Genomic DNA, 19,829 nt, shown 5'->3' on the forward strand with positions numbered 1-19,829 from the left:
GACCCTAGTCATGTAGGAAGCCTATTCACACAGATTCCCCAAGTACTAGAGGAATTTAGACTGGGTTGCTGAGATCTTCAATTAGCTAGGAATGGGTAGGGGTGGAGGATCTTTCATTTTTAACAAGTTCTGCAGGCAGCACAGTCCTGTTACAGGTGACTAGCAGCCCCTGCCTTACGGAGCCCTGACTGGTGGAGGGACTGGTTTCTGGGGCTTTGGAGACAGTAATTGATGTGGGGAGAATGGACCTGGCTGACTACCACTCTCATCTGCAGTGTGACCTAGATAGAGTAGATTGCATCCCCACAGTATGTCTGCATCTCTAATACCATGAAGTCAGGGTTCAAAGACATGGGCAAAGGGCTTTTCACAGGGCTCTAACAGCCATTTACTGAGCTCTGTCTCTTCACACAAAAGAGGTCATCAGTGTGACTGCCCAGAGGAGGGAAATAATAGCAGTGGACATATTTTGAATACTTACTGTGTACAATCCCCTGAGCTAAGGATTATCTCAAAATTTTACATCACACCAAGTAGGTACTATTGTAATGAGACTGGGCCACAGAGACGTTGAGTAACTTGCCCAAGGTCACACAGCTAGTAAGAACAAATGTACCGTCCTCCTATCCGGAGACCAAAGCAGGGCGGAAGTGGGAAGGGGGAGAAGCAGATTGTTCAGGGAGCAGTTCAGGAAGAGGAAACGTCCCCAACGCCCACCAGGTGCCCCAAACCATTCAGCACCGCGGACAGCTCTCAAAGGGTTTTTGGGTTTCGCCAGGGAGAAATGCGCTGGGAGGGACTCCCAAGGTATGGGCTGGACTTGGGGTCGGGGTTAGGTTCCCGGCAGGCTCGAGGCTGCTCCAATGGGGCGGGGGCCACCCGCAAGGCCGGGCGGGGCTATGTAGCCATCTGGAGTCACTGCCGCCGGCGGCCACAGTCAAGGCGCGACAGGCGGGAGTGCAAGCAGGGCTGGAAAGAGTGCAGCCGCCGCCGCCGCCGCGGCGGCACAGGGGCCGGCCCCGCCGCTGCCGCCGCACCTAGCCCCGGCGGCCCCTGTCTTACAGCTTCCCGCGGTTCCAGCCACTCGACCAGCCATGTCTCTCAGCGGAGCCTCTGAGCGCAGCGTCCCGGCCACCAAGATTGAAATTACCGTGTCCTGCCGGTGAGCGGCCACGCTGGGGAGGGCGTAGGCACTATCCCTGCCCCAATCGGCTGTGGGGCTCGGCGCCAACAAGAGCTAGACCCCGGGGGAAAGAAGATTTCAGGGCCGGAAAATCTGATTCAGACTTAGGGGAGTCGCTGGCAGGTTCGGGGAGGGGGTTTCTTTAGACAGCTCCACCCGCAAAAGAGGGTTCAGCCTCCGGGTTCAAGGGACGGGTCACAGGGATCCAGTAGGATCTGGGCCTCAGGAGGACAAAGTTCTGGGTCTGACCCTCTTTCCTGGGCCCTTTAAGACAGTGTGGATGCATACACCACGGGTCTTGAGCAGATATTTCCGGTGCTGTCCAGGGTGCTGACAAGGGGGGGCCTCCCTTCCCCCTCACATCCCCACCCACTAGTAATGAGGGAGGGAGATGCGATTTGAGCCCCATGCCTCCCCGGGGTTCCGAACTGAGGGCAGAGTCCAACCGGGGCAGAGTCCAGGCACTGGGCTCCAATATGACCCACCCTCTTTCCGTCTCTCTTTCTCTAGGAATCTGCTGGACCTCGACACCTTCTCCAAGTCCGATCCCAGTAGGAGGCGCCAGGGACGGGAGGGGGAACTGGGGTCTGGGCGCGACTGAGGGGCGGGGAGGGGTTCAAGCCAATCTGACATCCCTCCCCACCTCCACCCTTGCCTGCAGTGGTGGTGCTTTACACGCAGAGCCGGGCGAGCCAGGAATGGCGAGAGGTGAGTCCTAGAGCCCTCTCCCAGCCAAGAGCAGCCCCCGGGGAATCACCTGCCCCCTTGCAGGAGCCATGCTGACTCTCCCTCCACCCTCTATTCAGTTCGGACGGACAGAGGTGATCGACAACACGTTAAACCCAGACTTCGTGCGCAAATTCGTCCTCGACTACTTCTTTGAGGAAAAACAAAATCTGCGCTTTGATGTGTAAGCCCTGCCCAGATTCCGGGGTTGGACCGCTCCCCAGCCTGGATCCAGGAGAAATTCTGGCAGACCCCTCCCCGGCCAGACTCCCGGCCTGGTTCCTCCACCAGGCCATTGGATCCCACTCTGAAGGCCTCTACCTTAGTTTTAGCTCAGTCCCCAGGTCTAGCTTGGTTCTGCCCTTAGGTCAAATCCATTCCCCAGATCCGGTTGGGCCCAAAGCTTTGCTCCCTAATTTAGCTCAGGCTCCATCTAGGCCCCTCCGGCCGGTGATATGACTCCACCCCCACCAGGTCCCAGTCTTGGCCTTGCCCCAGGCCTGATTCTGTGACCGTGATGCCCTAAAGGAGATCCAGACTGAATTCGGATGCAAGGTCACTCCCTCCTTCCACCCAAAATTTTAACCAGTATTCAAAACCTGACCCCTTTTTCCAGCTCTCTCCCACCAGCCCCGCCTTATGCTGGTTGCACTCTCTTCCCAGGTACAATGTTGACTCCAAAACCAACATCTCCAAAACGGTGAGCGAGCAGAGCATTCCCTGGTGGCCTGGCCAGGCACACAGGAGGCACTCAGTGTGTTAAATGACCCTCCTTAGAATTCTCCTATCCCTCAACCCCAACTCTACCCTCTTGGCCCCAAACCCACCCTCCTGGCCCTCCTTTCCTGCTCCTGCCTCATGGTGTCCCGCCTGTGCCTTTTACTCACTGTTCCTCTTCCTTCTCCGCCACCTCTTGGACATACAGAAGGTGAGGCTGAACGGGGCTGGCTGTGGGATGGGGCGGGGGTGTGGAATGGAAGGTGAAGTGTGGGATGGCATTGTGGAGAGCAGTTTAAACTGGCAGCAGGACCAAGCAGCAAAGCTGGCCTGGGGATTCCTCCTTTAAAGCACAGACAGGACAATACTTCTAGCATTCTGCCACCTTGGAACACCCTCGTCCAAGCAGCAGTATCACCAGGGCTGGGCTGGGACTCTGCAACCCCGGCCCCTCCCGGCCTTCTTGACTCCATGTCCTGGTGCAGGATTTCCTTGGACAAGCGTTCCTGGCTCTGGGAGAGGTGATCGGAGGCCAGGGCAGCCGTGTAGAGCGACCCCTCACGTGAGCTGAACCAGAAGGGGTGCTGGGGAAGGGTGGGTGCCTCCAAATTTTCCTCCCAAAGATGCTGCTGACCCAATAGCAGTGGAGGCTGGAATTCTCCCTGGTTGGGAGCTTTCAGTGGTTCCCCATCACCTCCTCCCCCACTCCCCCACCCCACCCCCACCCAGGAAAGACCAATCTCCACCCAGGGCTTTGTTCAAGTCAGTCTCAGGCAAGACATGTCTTGTTCTCAACCTCTCTCTCTCTCTCTCTCTCTCTCTCTCTCTCCCTCCCCCCTCACTCTGTCCCTCTCTCCTCACTTTTTCTAAGTCTGATTCTACCTTTCAGGTCCACTTCCAAGCTCTTTTCCTCCAGGAAGCTTCCCCTCACTAAATCAAGTCCCCTGGAATTTCCATTACATTCACTTACTAAGTATTTATTAGCATGTTTTGTATGCCACACCCTGTGCTAGGCACCAGGAACTTATCCATTCCATAAATACTACTGGGCATATACTCTATGTCAGCCACTGTTCAAGGGGCTTGGGTTGTAATAATGAACAAAACAAAGGTTCCTACCCTCAAGAAGCTTATATTATAGAAGAGGGGAAGAAACTGTATAAAATAGACATAATAAATAAGTAAATTATATATTAGAAGACCTTAAGTGCTATGGAAAAAAGGCAAAGTAGAGCAGAATTAGGAGGATCGGAAATGCTGGGTGGGTGGGACTTGCAATATTCAACAGAGTGCTTGAGTAGGCTTTATGGAGGGGTAACTTCAGAGCAATGACCAGGAGGAAGTAAGGAAGTGAGCCATGCAGATATCTGGAGGTGGAAAGCAGAGGAAGCTGCCAGTGCAAAAGCCTGATATGTTCAGAGAGCAGTAAGGAGGCCAGTGTGGCGGTAGCCAAGTGAGCAAGGAGGAAGAGGAGGTGAGATTGGAGAGTTAATAGTTTAGGGCCTTGTAGCCACTGTAAAGACTAGCTTTTATTCTGAGTTGGGAGTTAGTGGAAGGCTCTGAGGAGAGAAGCGACATGATCTGACCATGTTTTCAAAGAATGAAGCTGGTGCTGGATTGAGAATAAACCTTGGGTGGACAAAGGTAGTAGCAGGGCTCCTATTGGAAGACTATTACAGTAATCCAGGAAGGTAGCAGTGAAGGAGGGAAGTGGTCAGATTCTGGATACAACTTGAAAGGGGAGCCATCATGATTCCTGACAGATTGAATATGGATGTGAGAGGAAAAGGGGAGTCAAGGATGACACCAAGGCCTTTGGCCTGAACACCTAGAAGGATGGAGTTGCCATAAATGAGATGGTTAAAAAAGGAGACTAAGAAGGAGCATTAAGGAAGTAAGAGGAGGACCAAGAGAAGGGGGTATTATCCTGGAGGCAACGTGAAGGTGTGTATTGAGGAGAGAGTGACAAGCCATGTTAAATGCTGCTCCAGATCAGAAGTTCTGAAGGAAGAGGTGGGGGTGACAGCCTAGTTGGAGAGGTTTAAAAGAGAATGGAAGACAGGAATGAGAGTCAAGGAATCTTTTAAGAGGTTTTGCTGCAAAGAGAAGAGAAAAGGAGGAGTGGTTAGCAAAGGAAGTGAGGTCAGAATAGGTTTGCATTTTTTAACATGAGAAAAATTATACTACATTTGTATGTTAATGGGAAGGATCCAATAGAAACTGAAAAATAGACATAATTTAAAAAGGAGAGAATTACTGGAATGCTGTCCATGCACCGGCAAGAGTGTGTGGAATGTAGCACACAGTGGAGGGATAAATAGGCACATGGATAGTCATTTATAGCAACAGTTGCGTGGGTGAAGATACTGGAGGCAAGGTAGGTGTGGTGGGAGGTCCGTGGACATTCTCATCTGGTTGCTTTAGTCTTGTCAGTGAAGTGGGAAACAAGGTCATGGGCTGAGTGAGGATGGGGGAGGAGGAGGCTTTCCAGGTTTGAGGAGAGAAGAGGAGTGAAACTGCCATCTAGCAGAACTGGAGAGTGAAGTATGATTAAGGACCCTCTTGAGGTTTGTGGTCATGCTTTAAAATGAGACCAGTTAGGGACACCTGGCTGGCTCAGTAGAGCACGTGACCCTTGATCTCAGGGTCATGAGTTCAAACCCCATGTTGGGTGGAGAGATTACTTAAAATAAATAAATAAATAAAATGTAAAAGAAGAAATGAGATCAGTTAGCAAGATTTGTGTTTTCCTCTGGCCACATTTAGTTGCACGGGTGCAGTATGGCTTAGGCAGAGAATTGTATTTAACTAGGGCTGTGGTTCTGCCAAATAAGTATATTGAAGTGACAGAAGAGCAATGGATAAGGGGTAGAATGCAGGGGAGTGATTATTATAATCACTGACTGGAATTCACATTGGGTCAAGGGGATGAGGGAAAACATTAAGGAGGCAAAGAACAGAGAGAAAGCTGAGGATCAGAGACTTGGTCCTGGATGTGTAGGTGAAGAGTCCCTGTATTCCTCACACTCTGTCTTTTTAAAGCACAAAGAGTCAAAGATCGAAAGAGCCAAACAAATGGTTCAACATTCATGTTAAAAACGATGAAAATCACATAGCAAGTTGGAGTCAGGACTTACACCCAGGACACTCCTGACCTAGATTTCTCTCTGCCATACTTTGGATCCCTTTGGGGAATTAGGGTTCACAGGCCCATATCAGCAAGGCCCCTGATCACTTGGATACCCAAGGCAAATCGGGGATGGGTGTGTCCTGGTATGTGCCCAGGACGCATGGAAGGATCCCTTCTTGGGTCAGGAGAGGATAAGGCTGCCCTTGTCTTTTTTATTTCACTCTTCACATTTATTTCACTCTTCAGAAATCACACCATCTTTGATCTAACAGAACAGCCCTTTGCCCAGGTCTGGATAGAAATTCCTCTCCCTCATTCAGGACTGCTACATCACACTCTACTTGCCTGTCAGCTTTGACATTCCACTGGCAGCTCTCTGAGGGCAGAGTCTACCAGAACTGGAGAGTACCATCCGGCCAATTCATACCTAGCACAGTGCCTGGCATATGGTAGATACCAAGGTCTGCTTTGAGAAGTATCACCACCTTCAATATCAATAAAGCCTCCCAATTGCTTGTCCTTCCATGTACTCATTCAGATCTTTTCATAGCCCTGAGAGGTGGGAATTATTCCCATTTCATAGCAGAGGGAACTAGGACCAAAAAAGGGGAAATAACCTACTCAGGATTCCAAATCCTATGTCTTTCCTAAGCTACCATTATAACATGTCCACCTAGGCCACAGCAGCCCCTTCCTTACAGACTTTAGACCCTCTTCCCAATCAAAGGCAGGGCCTTCCCCACCAGGAAAAACCCAGGACAGAAGGGGATACATTTAGGGGACTGTCAGTAAATTGCATATTGAATCCCTGGCCCACTCACTCCCAGATTGGTTTCCCCAATCTTCATTGCCTACTCTCCCTCCCCTCACAAAGAGGACTTTTCTGCTTCTAGGGGTGTACCAGGCAAGAAGTGTGGGACCATATTGCTGACTGCAGAGGAGCTTAGCAATTGTCGGGTCAGTAAGGGCCATATGCTAGACCCACAAGGCTCCCTTCTCTCCCAAACCCCCTTTAGTGGACTGTTTGAAGCTATGAACAATTTGGATGTCAACAAGCCAAACTTCATCCCTAGGACATTGCCACCATGCAGCTGTGTGCAAACAAGCTGGACAAGAAGGATTTCTTTGGGAAATCAGATCCCTTCCTTGTGTTCTATAGGAGCAATGAGGATGGCACGTGAGTCAATGCTTTCTCCAGTGGCACCTACCCCTCCCCAGCTGTGGCCATGGGCCCATTATGGCTCTTAGGCTAGATGTGGGGCATCTTAGATTCCACTGGGTCCTGAGCCCAGAATTCACTCAAGGCAGAGGACAAAATGTGTTTAACAAGTGGGGAAATCCCAGGGATCTCCAAGAGTATGAGGACCTATCTCTGGGCTCAGTCCTACCCCCAATGCAGGCTCCAGTCCTCTTGCTCCTCTCCAGGTTCACCATCTGCCACAAGACGGAGGTTGTGAAAAACACACTGAATCCTGTGTGGCAACCCTTCAGCATCCCTGTGCGGGCACTGTGCAATGGAGACTATGACAGGTCTGCTTCAGCGTAAGCTAAGGATTAAGGGAACAAGGGTATGAGAATGGGGTTCCTGGCCCCAGAATGATGGCAGAAGTAACAATAGTTTTGGAGGATCCTGTTTGGCAAGACAGAGTTTGGGGCATGGAGATAGGTAAATGGGGAAGCAAATGGATGGCCACATAGATGGACAGGAGGATGGATGGGTGGATGGGTAGATGAAAGGACAAATGAACAAATGAAAAACCAGATACATGGATGGATGGTTGGATGGATGGGTAAGCTGGTGAATTGATGGATGGGTATATGGATGGGTGTATAAGAGGCTTGGTGTGTCAGTATAGTGGGAGATGAATGGGTGGATAACAGATAAATGGATAAGTGGAATGATGGGCAGATCAGTGGATGGACAGATGATGGATGGATTAAGGATGAATGAGTAGATGGATGGGATATGAGAGATTGTTACATGACTAGAGAGGCAGAGGGATGATTGAAAAAGCAGGAGAACAAACAGTGAAAGGTGGATTGATGAATGGATGGTAGATGGATGGAAGGATCATTGGATGAATTGTCTGATTAATAAGTAGGTGGATAGGCTGACCATATGAGCTAATAAATGGACAGTATGAAGACAAGTAAGTGGGTGGGTGGAAGGATGGATGGGTACATAAATGTATGGCTATATAGATGAATGGATGATCAGATGGACAGACATCAGATGGTTGGGTGTTTAGTTAGATATATGAATGGACAGACAGATGGATGCTTGCATACATCAGTAAGTCAGTGAAAGCCTGGATGTATAGTTATATGGGTAGATAAAGATAGGTGTTAATAGGTAATTAGATTGGCAAATGAATGGGTAAGTGGATGTCTAGATGGATAGATAGATGGTTGTCTGTACTGTAACAGATATATGGACACACAGGAGAACTCAGGCATAGTAGTTAGGAACAAAGTGTTTGGAACCAAGATGTTTGAGGGTTTTTTTGTTTTTTTGTTTTTTTGTTTTAAGATGTTTGAGTTTTAAGTTTCAGCTTAATCACTTACTAGTTATGGTCCTTAGTCGAGTTTTTGTCTTTTGTACCTCTTATCTAAAAATAAGAATAATAGTACTTTATAGGATGGTTGTTAAATTAAATGAGACAATCAGTGAAAGTACTGATAACAATGCCTAGAATATAGTAACACTCAACAAATAGTAAAGAAGAGTAACACCAAGGGTGCCTGGGTGGCTCAGTCAGTTAAGCATCCAACCTCGGCTCAGGTCATGATCTCATAGCTCATGAGTGCAGGCCCCATGTCGGGCTCTCTGCTGTCATCACAAAGCCAGCTTTTTGGATCCTCTGTCTCCCTCTCTCTCTGCCCCTCTCCCACTAGTGCTCTCTTTCTCTCTCTCTCTCTCTCAAAACTAATCAACATTAAAAAAATAGAAATAGCAGTACAAATAGCAGTAAAAGAAACAGTGGCAGTGGCAGTAGATAGCTGGGTATGTGCATGGGCTGATGAATGAATAAATAGGATGGATGGACTAATGGGAGGATAGCTGAAGGAAAAACAGATGGGCATATTGGAGGATGATTTGTTTATGGTTAAGTAAGTGGGGGTGCATCTAGGATTTATTGTACACACCTAACCTATATTTATCTCCTGCATTTCAGAACAGTGAAGATTGATGTGTATGACTGGGACCGGGATGGAAGGTAGAACTGCCCCACATAGTACTGTCTTCTCCTGTAGTTAATTCAAAGACCTTCCTATAATACATAGTACATTCACCAGGAACCCAAAGTGGCCTTGTGAGACGTGAGTGGTAATAATAGATGCCAAGACCTTGAGTACACCTCTTCCCTCTTTCCCCTTAACTTGGCCTCTCTTATGGCCCCAACCCCAGTGCCCTGCAGCTCAAGTAGAGAGAGGGGATAGTGGGAACAAAAGACTACTTTCAGGGCTGGCTCCAAGCCAACAGTAGCCGTTGCTCACCCACCCCTGGCCTCCCTGCAGCCATGACTTCATTGGTGAGTTCACCACCAGCTACCGGGAGCTGAGCAAGGCCCAGAACCAGTTCACAGTGTATGAGGTGAGAACTCCAGCCTTGTCCAGGTTTCCCAGTCCCTCCATCCCAGTGTTCTCAGTCTACAGCTCTCTTTCTCTATTTCCCACCATCACTGTTATCTTTTTCACTCAGGTACTTAACCCTCGGAAGAAATGTAAGAAGAAGAAATATGTCAACTCAGGAACTGTGAGTGCTCCCTAAAGCTCTAGCCCTCCCTAGATCCTTCTGCTTCCATTCCCACAGACAAATGTTGGGGGTACAGGAGGGCTGTGGGCACAGATTACTTGAATATAGTAATGTTGGGCACAAGATAGCACCACTTAAGCTTATCTTTTGGTTTCTCACTTGAGAAAAATTGTTTGAACTTTACTGTTGCAGAATTTTTTTTTAAACTTAAGTTGTATTTCCCAATTTAATACATTTTTGTAAATCCAAATCTATTTCTGACAGCTTCCTCTTTTTTGCCATTTTAGAAATTGGACAGGGTGGGGGGTGTGGGGCAGGAGGTGGAATCATGTGCCTCTCTGCCTTCTGCTACCCAACTGCCCACTCCAAAGTGGCAGGGCTGCCTCTCTGTCCCACAGGTGACGCTGCTCTCCTTCTCTGTGGACTCTGAATTCACTTTTGTTGATTACATCAAGGGAGGGTGAGTCACAGGCCAAGTTCTGTTCAGCATTGAGTTACTCCCAATTCTAAGCCTCAGTTTTTTAATATATGAATGTTTAGGGTCCATGGAAATAAACTTTTAAACACTTGGCAAACTATAAAGTGCTCTGCAAAATGCATAGTGTTGCCCATCTTAGTTCTCTTCATGGAGCTGCCTTTCATGCCTAGCTTCCAGTGCCCCCTGAGAAGATGCCAGACCAGTGGTCTTCGAAGATGACCCCAGTAACCTGACTGGGATCCAGATAAAAATCATAGCCAGGCAAGAAGGAGAGGCCAAGAGAGAGGGAAAACCCAAACAGACCAAAGAGGACATTCCACTTGGTTCAGTAGTGGTAGGCAGACCTGGGTAAAGTGCTTTGCTTCTCTGAACCTCACTTTTCTCCTATGCAAAATGGAGATATTAATTACTACTTCAAGGCTATAGTAAGGGTTAAGTTAAATTACATAAATTACATAAACTTATCACACAGTAGGCATTTAATTCTACTACCCAGAATGTGCTCCATGGGCCAGCAGCATCTGCATCACCTGGGAGTTTGTTAGAAATGTAGAATTTCAGGCTCCACCCAGACCATCCAGATCAGAATCTGCATTTTAGCACTATCCTCAGGCTATTCATATGCACACTAGTGTTTGAGAAATCCTGGCTTAATAAGTATTAATCCCTCACTTCTCAATCCATCTACTTCCCCGACAGGACACAGCTGAACTTCACAGTTGCCATTGACTTCACAGCTTCTAATGGTGAGGCATGGATGGGAGAATGGGGTGTGGAGGAATTCTAAGGAAGTCATTAGGGATTGGCCTGGATTCTCACCTGGAGATAAAAGTTCACCTACCCAGGAAGCCCAGGCTTGAGGCAAAGCCCAACCAGGTTGGGACAGGAGTTTTGGGGGGAGATTATTCAGTGTAATGGCAGGGAGGGCAGAGGGTACAGGAAAATAAGTGGGTAAATGAATCAAAAAAGTTGAAAGAAGAGATACCTCAAAAGTGGATGAGTACATTAATGGATGGGAGATAATAGGGGTGTAAGGAGAAATGAAGAGATAAATGGGTGAGTAATGACTGGGTGGGCAAACAGATGAACAAACCAAGTAGGTAGATGGGTTACGGAGTGAGTACAATAGGTTGGACAAGTGGATGCATGAATGGGTACACGGGTGGACAAATGGACAGATGTTTACATTGGAGAAATAACAGGTAAGTAGATAGGGCAATGAATGAGTGCACAGGTGGATGAATCCATATGAAGACAGAATGAATGGAATGAATAGGAATGAATGGATGGGTGATATTTGGGTGTATATTGAATAAGAGAATGGAAAGGCAGGTAGAAGAGATGGATTGGTAGATTGAAAGATGGATTTATATCTGGTGGATTGGAGAATGGATGTGTGGATAAGTGGATAAAGTGATGGATAGATAGAGGGGTTGGTAGGTGGACAGATGGATAAACGAACATATGGATGATTTGGGCATAATAACGAGGGAGTACAAGGGGTGGGTGAATGGATAGGTGGTTGGATATATACACAGACAGGTGAATACATAAGTGATCAAGGTGACCATGAGGCTGGGGGTCCTTTGTCCCTACAGGGAATCCTCTGCAGCCCACCTCCCTGCACTACATGAGTCCCTACCAACTCAGCGCCTACGCCATGGCCCTCAAGGCAGTGGGAGAAATCATCCAGGACTATGACAGTGACAAGCTCTTCCCAGCCTATGGCTTTGGAGCCAAGCTGCCTCCAGAAGGACGGATCTCCCACCAGTTCCCCCTGGTATAGTATAGACCAGAGCCTAAACTCCATGCCCTGGCCTCTGGCCCACTCATGTTGGTGATTTTCTTCTCTTCATATTTCTTCTAAGGGTCAAGTACCGCAGAGGACCAGGAAACCATGAGAGGGTGGCAGAGAAGGGAGGGGAGCAGGGTTGGAGTTTGGAGGGGAGCATGAGAGTAATCGGAAAAAGGAGTGAGCTGGGATCAGAGTACTCCTGGGTATACCCTGCATGGCTCAGCCCAGCAAGGCATCTTCCCTGACAGAACAACAATGATGAGGACCCCAACTGTGCAGGCATCGAGGGCGTGCTGGAGAGCTACTTCCAGAGCCTGCGCACAGTGCAGCTCTATGGGCCCACCTACTTTGCTCCTGTCATCAACCAGGTAGCCAGGTAAGGGAATTGGGTGGGTTTGGGGGGAATGAGGGGACCCAAATAGGGGACTGACTTCCCAAGGATAGTCAAGACCACTCTTGGCTTAACCTGGGCTTTGGGGAAAGGATACAAGTTTCACTGTTGGCCAGGCTCTAGTATAAAGAGGTAAATGCTAGGGCTCCCGGGTGGCTCAGTCAGTTAAGCATCCAACTATCGATTTTGGCTCAGGTCGTGATCTCATGGGTTCATGAGATTGAGCCCCCCATGGGGCTCTGCACTAACATCCCAGAGCCTGCTTGGGATTCTCTCTCTCTTCCTTTCTCTCTGCTCCTCCCCCACACGCATGCGCGCGTGCTCTCTCTCTCAAAATAAATAAATTAACATTTAAAAATATATAAAATAAAGAGGTAAATGCCTTATTCTGCGCTAAAGAGGATGCACAGACAGTGTCAACAAATTACCCCAACTCCATTCTCTGGGAACAACAACTCAGCCCTCAAGTTTGGGGAAAAGAGAGATGGTCCTATAGCACAATGGTTAAGACACAAGCTTTGGCATCAGACCTGGGAGTGATCCTGGCTCCACCACTCACTAACCATATGACCTTAAGCAGCTTAGCCTAAGTCCCCATTTTCTCCCTGTAAATGGCCACAATAATGGCTAACAATAGCACCTTCTTGATAGGAATATTGGGAGGTTAAAATTAGATAACAAAGTAAGAATTATGAGCACAGTGTCTGGCCCATAGTAAGTGCTCAATAAATGGTAGATTAAAAAATGGGAAAGTAACTTCTAAAAATAAAAGAGTAACTCCAAATTTTCAGAATAAAAACAAAACCCTGAGATCACAATCACTTTTTAGAATGTAAATAAAATAAAATGACAGAACTAAAACCAAACATATACCATTAAACATAAATTGGGGGGCCACCTGGGTGGCTCAGACAGTTAAGCGTCTGACTCTTGGTTTCGGCTCAGGTCATGATTTCATGGTTTGTGAGACTGAGCCCCGCTTTGGGCTCTGTGGTGACAGCATGGAGCCTGCTTGGAATTCTCTCTCTCTCTCTTCTCTCTCTCCCGCTCCCTCCACTCGCACACACTCTCTCTCTCTCAAACATTTTTTTAAAAATTGGGTAAGTTCACCTCTTAAAAGAAAAAGACTCTCTGAATGGCTAAAAAATAATAAGTAAACTCTATGATATGCTGAATAGAGGAGACCCAGCTAAAACAAAGTACCTCAGAAAGCTTGAAAGTAAAAAGATTAACCAAAAAAAAAAAAAAAAAGAGAGAGAGAGAGAATACAAATGGAAGGATTTCAGGGATATTTATGTCTATACACTTCCCATTTCCCTAATAAAGACTGTTTATGTGATTCATAGTGAGGATAATAGTTTCTTTTAATTATGAAAGCAACGTAGCATTGCTATAGAAAATTTCAAGGATGGAGAAATGAAATAAGAAATCATCCAAAATACTTCCCATGGGAATGTGGATGTATATGTAGTTCTTGACAGGATTTTCCTTATGAATCCATAAATGCAGTCAAATTATATGTTGGGGAACCTGACTGGCTCAGTCAGAAGAGCATGCAACTCTTGTTCAGGGCCATGAGTTTGAGTCTCAGGCTGGGTGTAGAGATTACTAAAAAAATAAATAAACTTTAAAAAATTACATGTAATATTTCACTACTGATTTTTTTTCACTGAATATTGGAGCCTCAGCATATTTTTTGTTGTTATTAAACAGATTTTTTAAATATTATCTTAGTTCACTAATTCATTCATTCATTCAATAAACATTCAATAAAGAGTCAATGTAGCATGAATGTGGGCTGTGAAGCCAAACTAGCTAATTTGGTGCACCTGCTCTACCACTCACTAGCTGTATGACTTTGAGCAAGACCCTGAACCTCTCTATGCCTATTTGCTCCATTGTAAAATGAGAATAATAATAGTAATATCATGGTAGGGGGGCACCTGAGTGGCTCAGTCAGTTGAGCATCCAACTCTTGATTTTGGTTCAGTTCATGATCCCAGGGTTGTGGGACAGAGCCCTGTGTCAGGCTCTGCATGGAACCTGCTTAAGATTCTCTCTCTCCCTCTGCCCCTCTCTCCCACTCATGCTCTCTCTCTCTAAAATAAAATAAAACACTTAAAAAATTGAAATATCATAGGATTGTTGTGAGGGCTAACTAAACTAATATACGTCAAGCGCTTAGTGCCTGCCACATAACTGCTATAAGTGTTAAGCTATTACTGTTACTATTATTGTCATTATTACTATTAAAAGGACATTTGCTGTATTCTCAGTTCTCTGCTGGTGCACTGGAGACTCACAGATGAATCAGATCTAGTCTCTGCCCTTAGGAGCTCCCACCCTGGTGCAGGAGACAGAAATATAAATAAATCATTACTTTCCATAGGCCAGAGCTTCCCAGACTTTTCCAGCAAGTTGCCTGTTGACAAAGGCAAGCAATTGCTTCCCCCAGGGGAATCTTAGGGGCACAGCTGAAAGCAACCTGGCTGAAAATGTCTTTGAAGACAACATGTTTATCTTAATTCATGCAAATTTTACATTCTCTTCTTGTGTCCATGTTTGCTTTAATTTGGATGGGGGGAGGTGGGGTTTTTTAGTGTTTATTTATTTATTTTGAGAGAGCAAGAGGGAAAGCATGCCTACGAGTAGGGGAGGGACTGGAGAGAGAGGGAGAGAGAATCCCAAGCAGGTTCTGAGCGCTGTCAGCATGGAGCCTGATGCGGGGCTCCATCTCACAAACTATGAGATCATGACCTGAGCTGGAATCAAGAGTCAGACACTTAACCAACTGAACCACCCAGGCACCTCCAAAAAAAGGTGTTATAAGTGTACTTACAGTCATCTAGCTTTATGCACCAGATCATACAGTAGAATGGATGTTCTAGGTATCCTGTAGCCTTGGGTTCTCCCTACACATGCTGGTACCCTCATGGGTGTGAAAACCCATGTGGAAGGGCTGACAGCCCATCTTGGTTGACAGTATCCTAGAAGGCAGAGGGAGAGGAGGGTATAACCTAGTCTGAGAGATCTACTTTTGGAGAGGACTGCTCAGCTTGGCAAGTTGGAGTTTTTATAAGAGAATACAGAGTAGGCCTGGCAGGAGGAACCACATGTGAAAAGCCCAGAGTCATAAAGGGGCAAGATCAGGAAACAATGAACAGTGTATTTATGACCAGAATATACAGTGTATATGGAGGAGCATCCAAAAAACAGGCCTGGAATGGAGAGTGAAGGAATCAAGAGCTCAGGGCTTTAGGTTTAGTTGGGTTCTTTTATTGAGCATTTGAGATGTAGCTTGGGTAAAAAAGGAACCTAAAATTTAATTCTTTTTAACTTAATTAAATTTCAATGGCCACATGTGGCTAGGGGCTACCTTATTGGATAGTGTAATTCGGTCCTTTCCAACCCACACAGAACCTTTGTGCTCTCCAAAGGTCTCATTCTTCTTATATGTAAAATAAGTGGACTGGACTAAATGACGTCTGAAGTCCTTTTCACATAGAAAAATCTTGGATTCAAAGATTGATGGTGAGAGAAGGAAAAGAAGCTTGGAGCAGTTTTTATACTGGCTAAGGACCCAGAAGCATAGGCAATGGGAGGTGGCCAGCAGAGGGGAGAAGGAAGAAAGAAGAAATGAGTGAGAAAGGGAAGAAAGGCAGCCTTCAGCCTTTGGTCTTGCCCTAAAATCTTTCTATGAGCTGTCAAAGCCCTGTGTAGTCTGGCCCCTGCCCCATCTCAGCCACAAGGTCCACTCTGCTTTCCTCACTTTCTGGGCTCCAGACAGGGTGGGCTTCCTTTAGTCCCATCACAGGGCCCTTGTCTATGCTGTTCCCTCTGCCTGGAATGATCCCCCTCCTTCACTTAACCTCTCCTTCACCCTCAAACATTGTTTCCTTAAAGAAGCTTTCACTGACCTCCTGGACCATGTCAGGATCCCCTACTAGATACTGTCATAGCAATGTCCCTTTCCATCACAGTACTTATCACAAGTGTAATTTTACACCTATTTCTGTGACTCTGGGATTAATGCCCTCCCTTGAGAGGGCTGGGATGAATTTGTTTTTTCTCATTGTGTACCTCTGGTGCCTATCATAACACAGTACCTACCATAATAAGTTCTCCATAAATGTTACTAGAGGGATGTCAGGCAGGCATCCAGGTCTTGAGAAGGAGCATGGGCTTTAGAAACCCCAGTCCTTACCCACTGCTTACACACTGGCTGTGGAAATTTTAGGGGTAGGGAATTCTCTTGGCCTCTTTGGACTTTCAGCTGGATTCTGATCTTGGACTCTCAACCAGGGCTGCAGCCAAGATCTCTGATGGTTCCCAGTACTACGTTCTGCTCATCATCACTGACGGGGTCATCTCTGACATGACGCAGACCAAGGAGGCCATTGTCAGTGTGAGTTTAAGGAGGAGGGCTTGCCAGGGAGGGTCACTGTTAATAACTGTGAAGGAGTTGAGATTTTATCCTACTTGCAAGCTAACAAATTAGTCTACCAGTTTCATGGATGCTGGCAGAAGACACAAGACTCCTGGATCAGAGACAAAGGACTTTGTTATTCTCAGTGATAGCAGTAGCTCAATTATCAGCATTTGCTCTGAATCTAGGTCCCAATTCCCACAAGATCATATTAAAAGGGCCAAATGACAGCTGCACCCACAATGGAAGACATTCTAGGATAGAAACCCTGAGTTTAGGGTATCTGAATCTTTCATAATGGGCAGTAAGCATATCTGCCCTTTGTTCCAGTGTGAGATACTTTATTATAAATTGAATAGTACACAAATCTGCCCTTTGCTCCAAAGGAAGACATTATATCTTTCAAGGCTATTTGATATGCAGACATCCTTGAAAAGATAATCTTGAACAAAGGAAATCACTGCCTCTGCTTGCAAGATGTGCAGAAACATGATACATGCACAGAGAATTGTCCCCAACAGTCACCTCCATCATTATGACTGTTCACCCCAACCATTCAACTCTTCCCTCACAGGCCTCCTCACTGCCCATGTCTATCATTATTGTTGGTGTGGGACCAGCCATGTTTGAAGGTGAGTAGGACGGAAGGGTGTCCATGAGTGAGACCAAGAACTGGGGAAAATAGGGGAGGATCTGGGCACCCAGGCCCGCCTCACAAAAAAAGATAAGATGGATGCTTGTGTTAGACCTTGACCAAGTGACAGACCTTCTCTGTACATATTTCCTTATTATAACTGAGGCTGTTGATACGAATATTTCCCTCCTGGGGTTCCTGGGAGGATAGAATGCATGGGAAGGCATAATAACAATTCCATAACAATGCCTAATATTTGTTAGGACTTTAATACAACCATTAAATATTCTCATGATGACTCCAAAGTGAGCTAACAGGGAAGGGGGTAGTATGGGTTGGTGTGGGAAAGGGCAATCAGCTGAGAGGTGTCTTCTCTGTAGCAATGGAAGAGCTGGATGGTGATGACGTGCGCGTGTCCTCTAGGGGACGCTATGCAGAGCGGGACATCGTTCAGGTAGACCTGACCGGGGAGAGGAAGTCATGGAGCCAAAAGGCACAGTGAGAAGGAGAGGCTAAGCTGGCAGCCACTCTCCCTTACTGCTTTCTTATTCACCTACCTTTCTTCCCGTTACGCTTTCAGCCTTCCTGCCTTCATTGAACATATTCTTTTTGAGGAATAGGCAGGTTGCTATAGCCATTGTGGATCCATAGTATAAGATATCCCCAAAGCCCATGCCCTCTAGTGGAGGTAACCAATAATAATCACAACAGTTAAATATCTCATTAGACTATGATAAGTGCTCCAGAGGAACAGCAAATGCCACTATGAGAGCTTATAACAGGGACTGACTTAGTAGGATAGTCAGGAAAGGCTTCTATAAGGAAATGACATTTGAGCTGAAACCTAAAGGAGGGTAGAGGAGCAGCACATGCAAAGGCCCTGAGGCTCAGCAGAATTAGCCCAAACATGGAAAACACAGGAGGCCAGGGTGGCAGGATCCCAGTAAGTGTGAAGAAGAGGGAGCCAAGGCCTTGCTGGTCATGGTGATGATTTGGAGTTTTGTTCTAAAAAATTGGAAAGTTCTTGGAGGATTTGACATAGGGGACTGAGATGGTCAGACTTGCATTAAGGGGATCTCTGTTGCATGGAGGGTTGACTGCAGCAGGTACTGTTAGTAAGGAAGTCTCTGAAGTAGTAGAGGGGAGGATAGGGATCTGGACAGGAATGGAAGCAGTGAGGATGGAGAGAAGAAGCAGGTTCAAAAGATTAAGAAAATTTTACAAGAGTTTATGCTTTGATTAAATGGTGATGGGGAGTGAGGAGGGCTTCAAGGGTGACTCTGTTTTCTAGCTTGAGCAACTAAGTCAGTGATAGTCTCATTGATTGGGAAGGGGAAACCTGGAGGAGGAAAAGATTTGGCAGAAAGGGCCAGAATTCAGTTGTGAACACTTAGGGTTTGAGGTATCTAAGACAAGTGAATGGATATAATAATATGGGCAATTAAATACATGGCTCTGGACCTTAACAAAGAGGCCAGGGATGGATGTATAAATTTGGGAGTCAGAGAACAGTTTTGAAAGTCATGGAAGTGTATGAGATCACCCCGGAAGAGAACTGAGAGACGTGACCAGGTTTAGAGATCAGGTAGACCTAGAGGAATGGGGTTGGGGAAAGGAGCATCCAGAAAGGAACAAGAAAATCCAGAAGAGTGTGGTATGCCAAGAGTGGAATGTGTTTAGGAAGATTATGGTCAAATGTAATGAAAAGCTAAAGAGAAGTCAAGCAAGATGAGGACTGACAATTATTGCCCACTGGACTGATTTGGGAACAGAGGGACTATTACATTAGCAAAAGCAGTGTCAGTACTGCATGAAGCTAAACTGGATCAGGCTGATGGTAAATAGAAGGTGAGAAAAAAAGGAGGTGGGGAGAAAGTAAATGTGGAAAGCTGTCCAAGATAGAGGGAAAGAGCTAATGTGATATTTGGAAAGAGATGTTAGGGGTCAAGGAGGAAACCCCCTTACTGCTTCCCTTCCCACTCCTCTCTTCCCTGGCCATTACCCACACCTGACTGTCTGTGCCTGTCCCAGTTCGTCCCCTTCCGAGACTATGTTGACCGGTCCGGAAACCAGGTGCTGAGTATGGCCCGACTAGCCAAGGACGTGCTGGCTGAAATCCCAGAGCAGCTGCTGTCCTATATGCGCACCAGGGATATCCAGCCTCGCCCTCCACCTCCTGCCAACTCCAGCCCAACCCCAGCTCCAGAACAGCCCTGAGGAGCCCACTTATTCAATAACTAGCAGTCTGCCTGCCTGCCCACCCACTGCTTTTGCTGAAAGCCAGAGGCACTTGGAGCCCTGGACCTCAGTGAGTCTAGCTTGGGGGATCAGTGCTGGCTGGTTGAGCCCTCTGCCCCCTCACCCACAGAAGGGCCTGGCATTGTCACCACCTCCCTGCCTTCATGCCAATAATAAAGCTGATCTTTACTCCACCTTTGTCTCATGGTTCTTGGGGAAGGAGACTAGGGGACCCAGGTCCTGGGGCCACACCAAAAGAAGTGAGCAAAAATAGCTTCAGTTCATCCCTCACCTGCTCTCACTCTCTCTCTCTCTCAAAAATAACACATTTTAAAAAATGAGTGAAACTTTGTA

The 19,829-nt window shown here is 46.8% G+C and overlaps 1 protein-coding gene across 4 annotated transcripts; it reads left to right on the forward strand.

Annotated features, from left to right (window-relative positions):
• Positions 1–690: 690 nt before the first annotated feature.
• CPNE9 (copine family member 9) lies at positions 691–19,669 on the forward strand. Of its 4 annotated transcripts, XM_053897811.1 has the most exons (21): positions 691–807; positions 1,065–1,162; positions 1,694–1,734; positions 1,845–1,891; positions 1,990–2,093; positions 2,573–2,609; positions 3,112–3,188; positions 6,650–6,713; positions 6,830–6,933; positions 7,182–7,286; positions 8,933–8,974; positions 9,276–9,351; positions 9,460–9,513; positions 9,912–9,973; positions 10,691–10,737; positions 11,590–11,771; positions 12,035–12,162; positions 16,480–16,582; positions 17,178–17,235; positions 17,618–17,691; positions 19,269–19,669. In XM_053897811.1, the coding sequence occupies exons 2-21, from the start codon at positions 1,095–1,097 to the stop codon at positions 19,452–19,454; spliced, it is 1,659 nt and encodes a 552-aa protein (XP_053753786.1). In that variant the 5' UTR covers positions 691–807; positions 1,065–1,094; the 3' UTR covers positions 19,455–19,669. The 4 variants fall into 4 exon arrangements, with proteins under 4 accessions (XP_053753786.1, XP_053753787.1, XP_053753789.1 ...); XM_053897812.1 differs by lacking the exons at positions 691–807; positions 6,650–6,713; positions 6,830–6,933; positions 7,182–7,286 and having other exon boundaries at positions 933–1,162; XM_053897814.1 differs by lacking the exons at positions 691–807; positions 1,065–1,162; positions 1,694–1,734; ... (2 more) ...; positions 2,573–2,609; positions 6,650–6,713 and having other exon boundaries at positions 2,674–3,188; positions 6,773–6,933.
• Positions 19,670–19,829: the final 160 nt, after the last annotated feature.

Source organism: Panthera pardus, unplaced genomic scaffold, assembly GCF_024362965.1.
Source record: "Panthera pardus isolate Hobbes unplaced genomic scaffold, ASM2436296v1 HiC_scaffold_8, whole genome shotgun sequence".
Classification (NCBI taxonomy): Eukaryota; Metazoa; Chordata; class Mammalia; order Carnivora; family Felidae; genus Panthera; species Panthera pardus.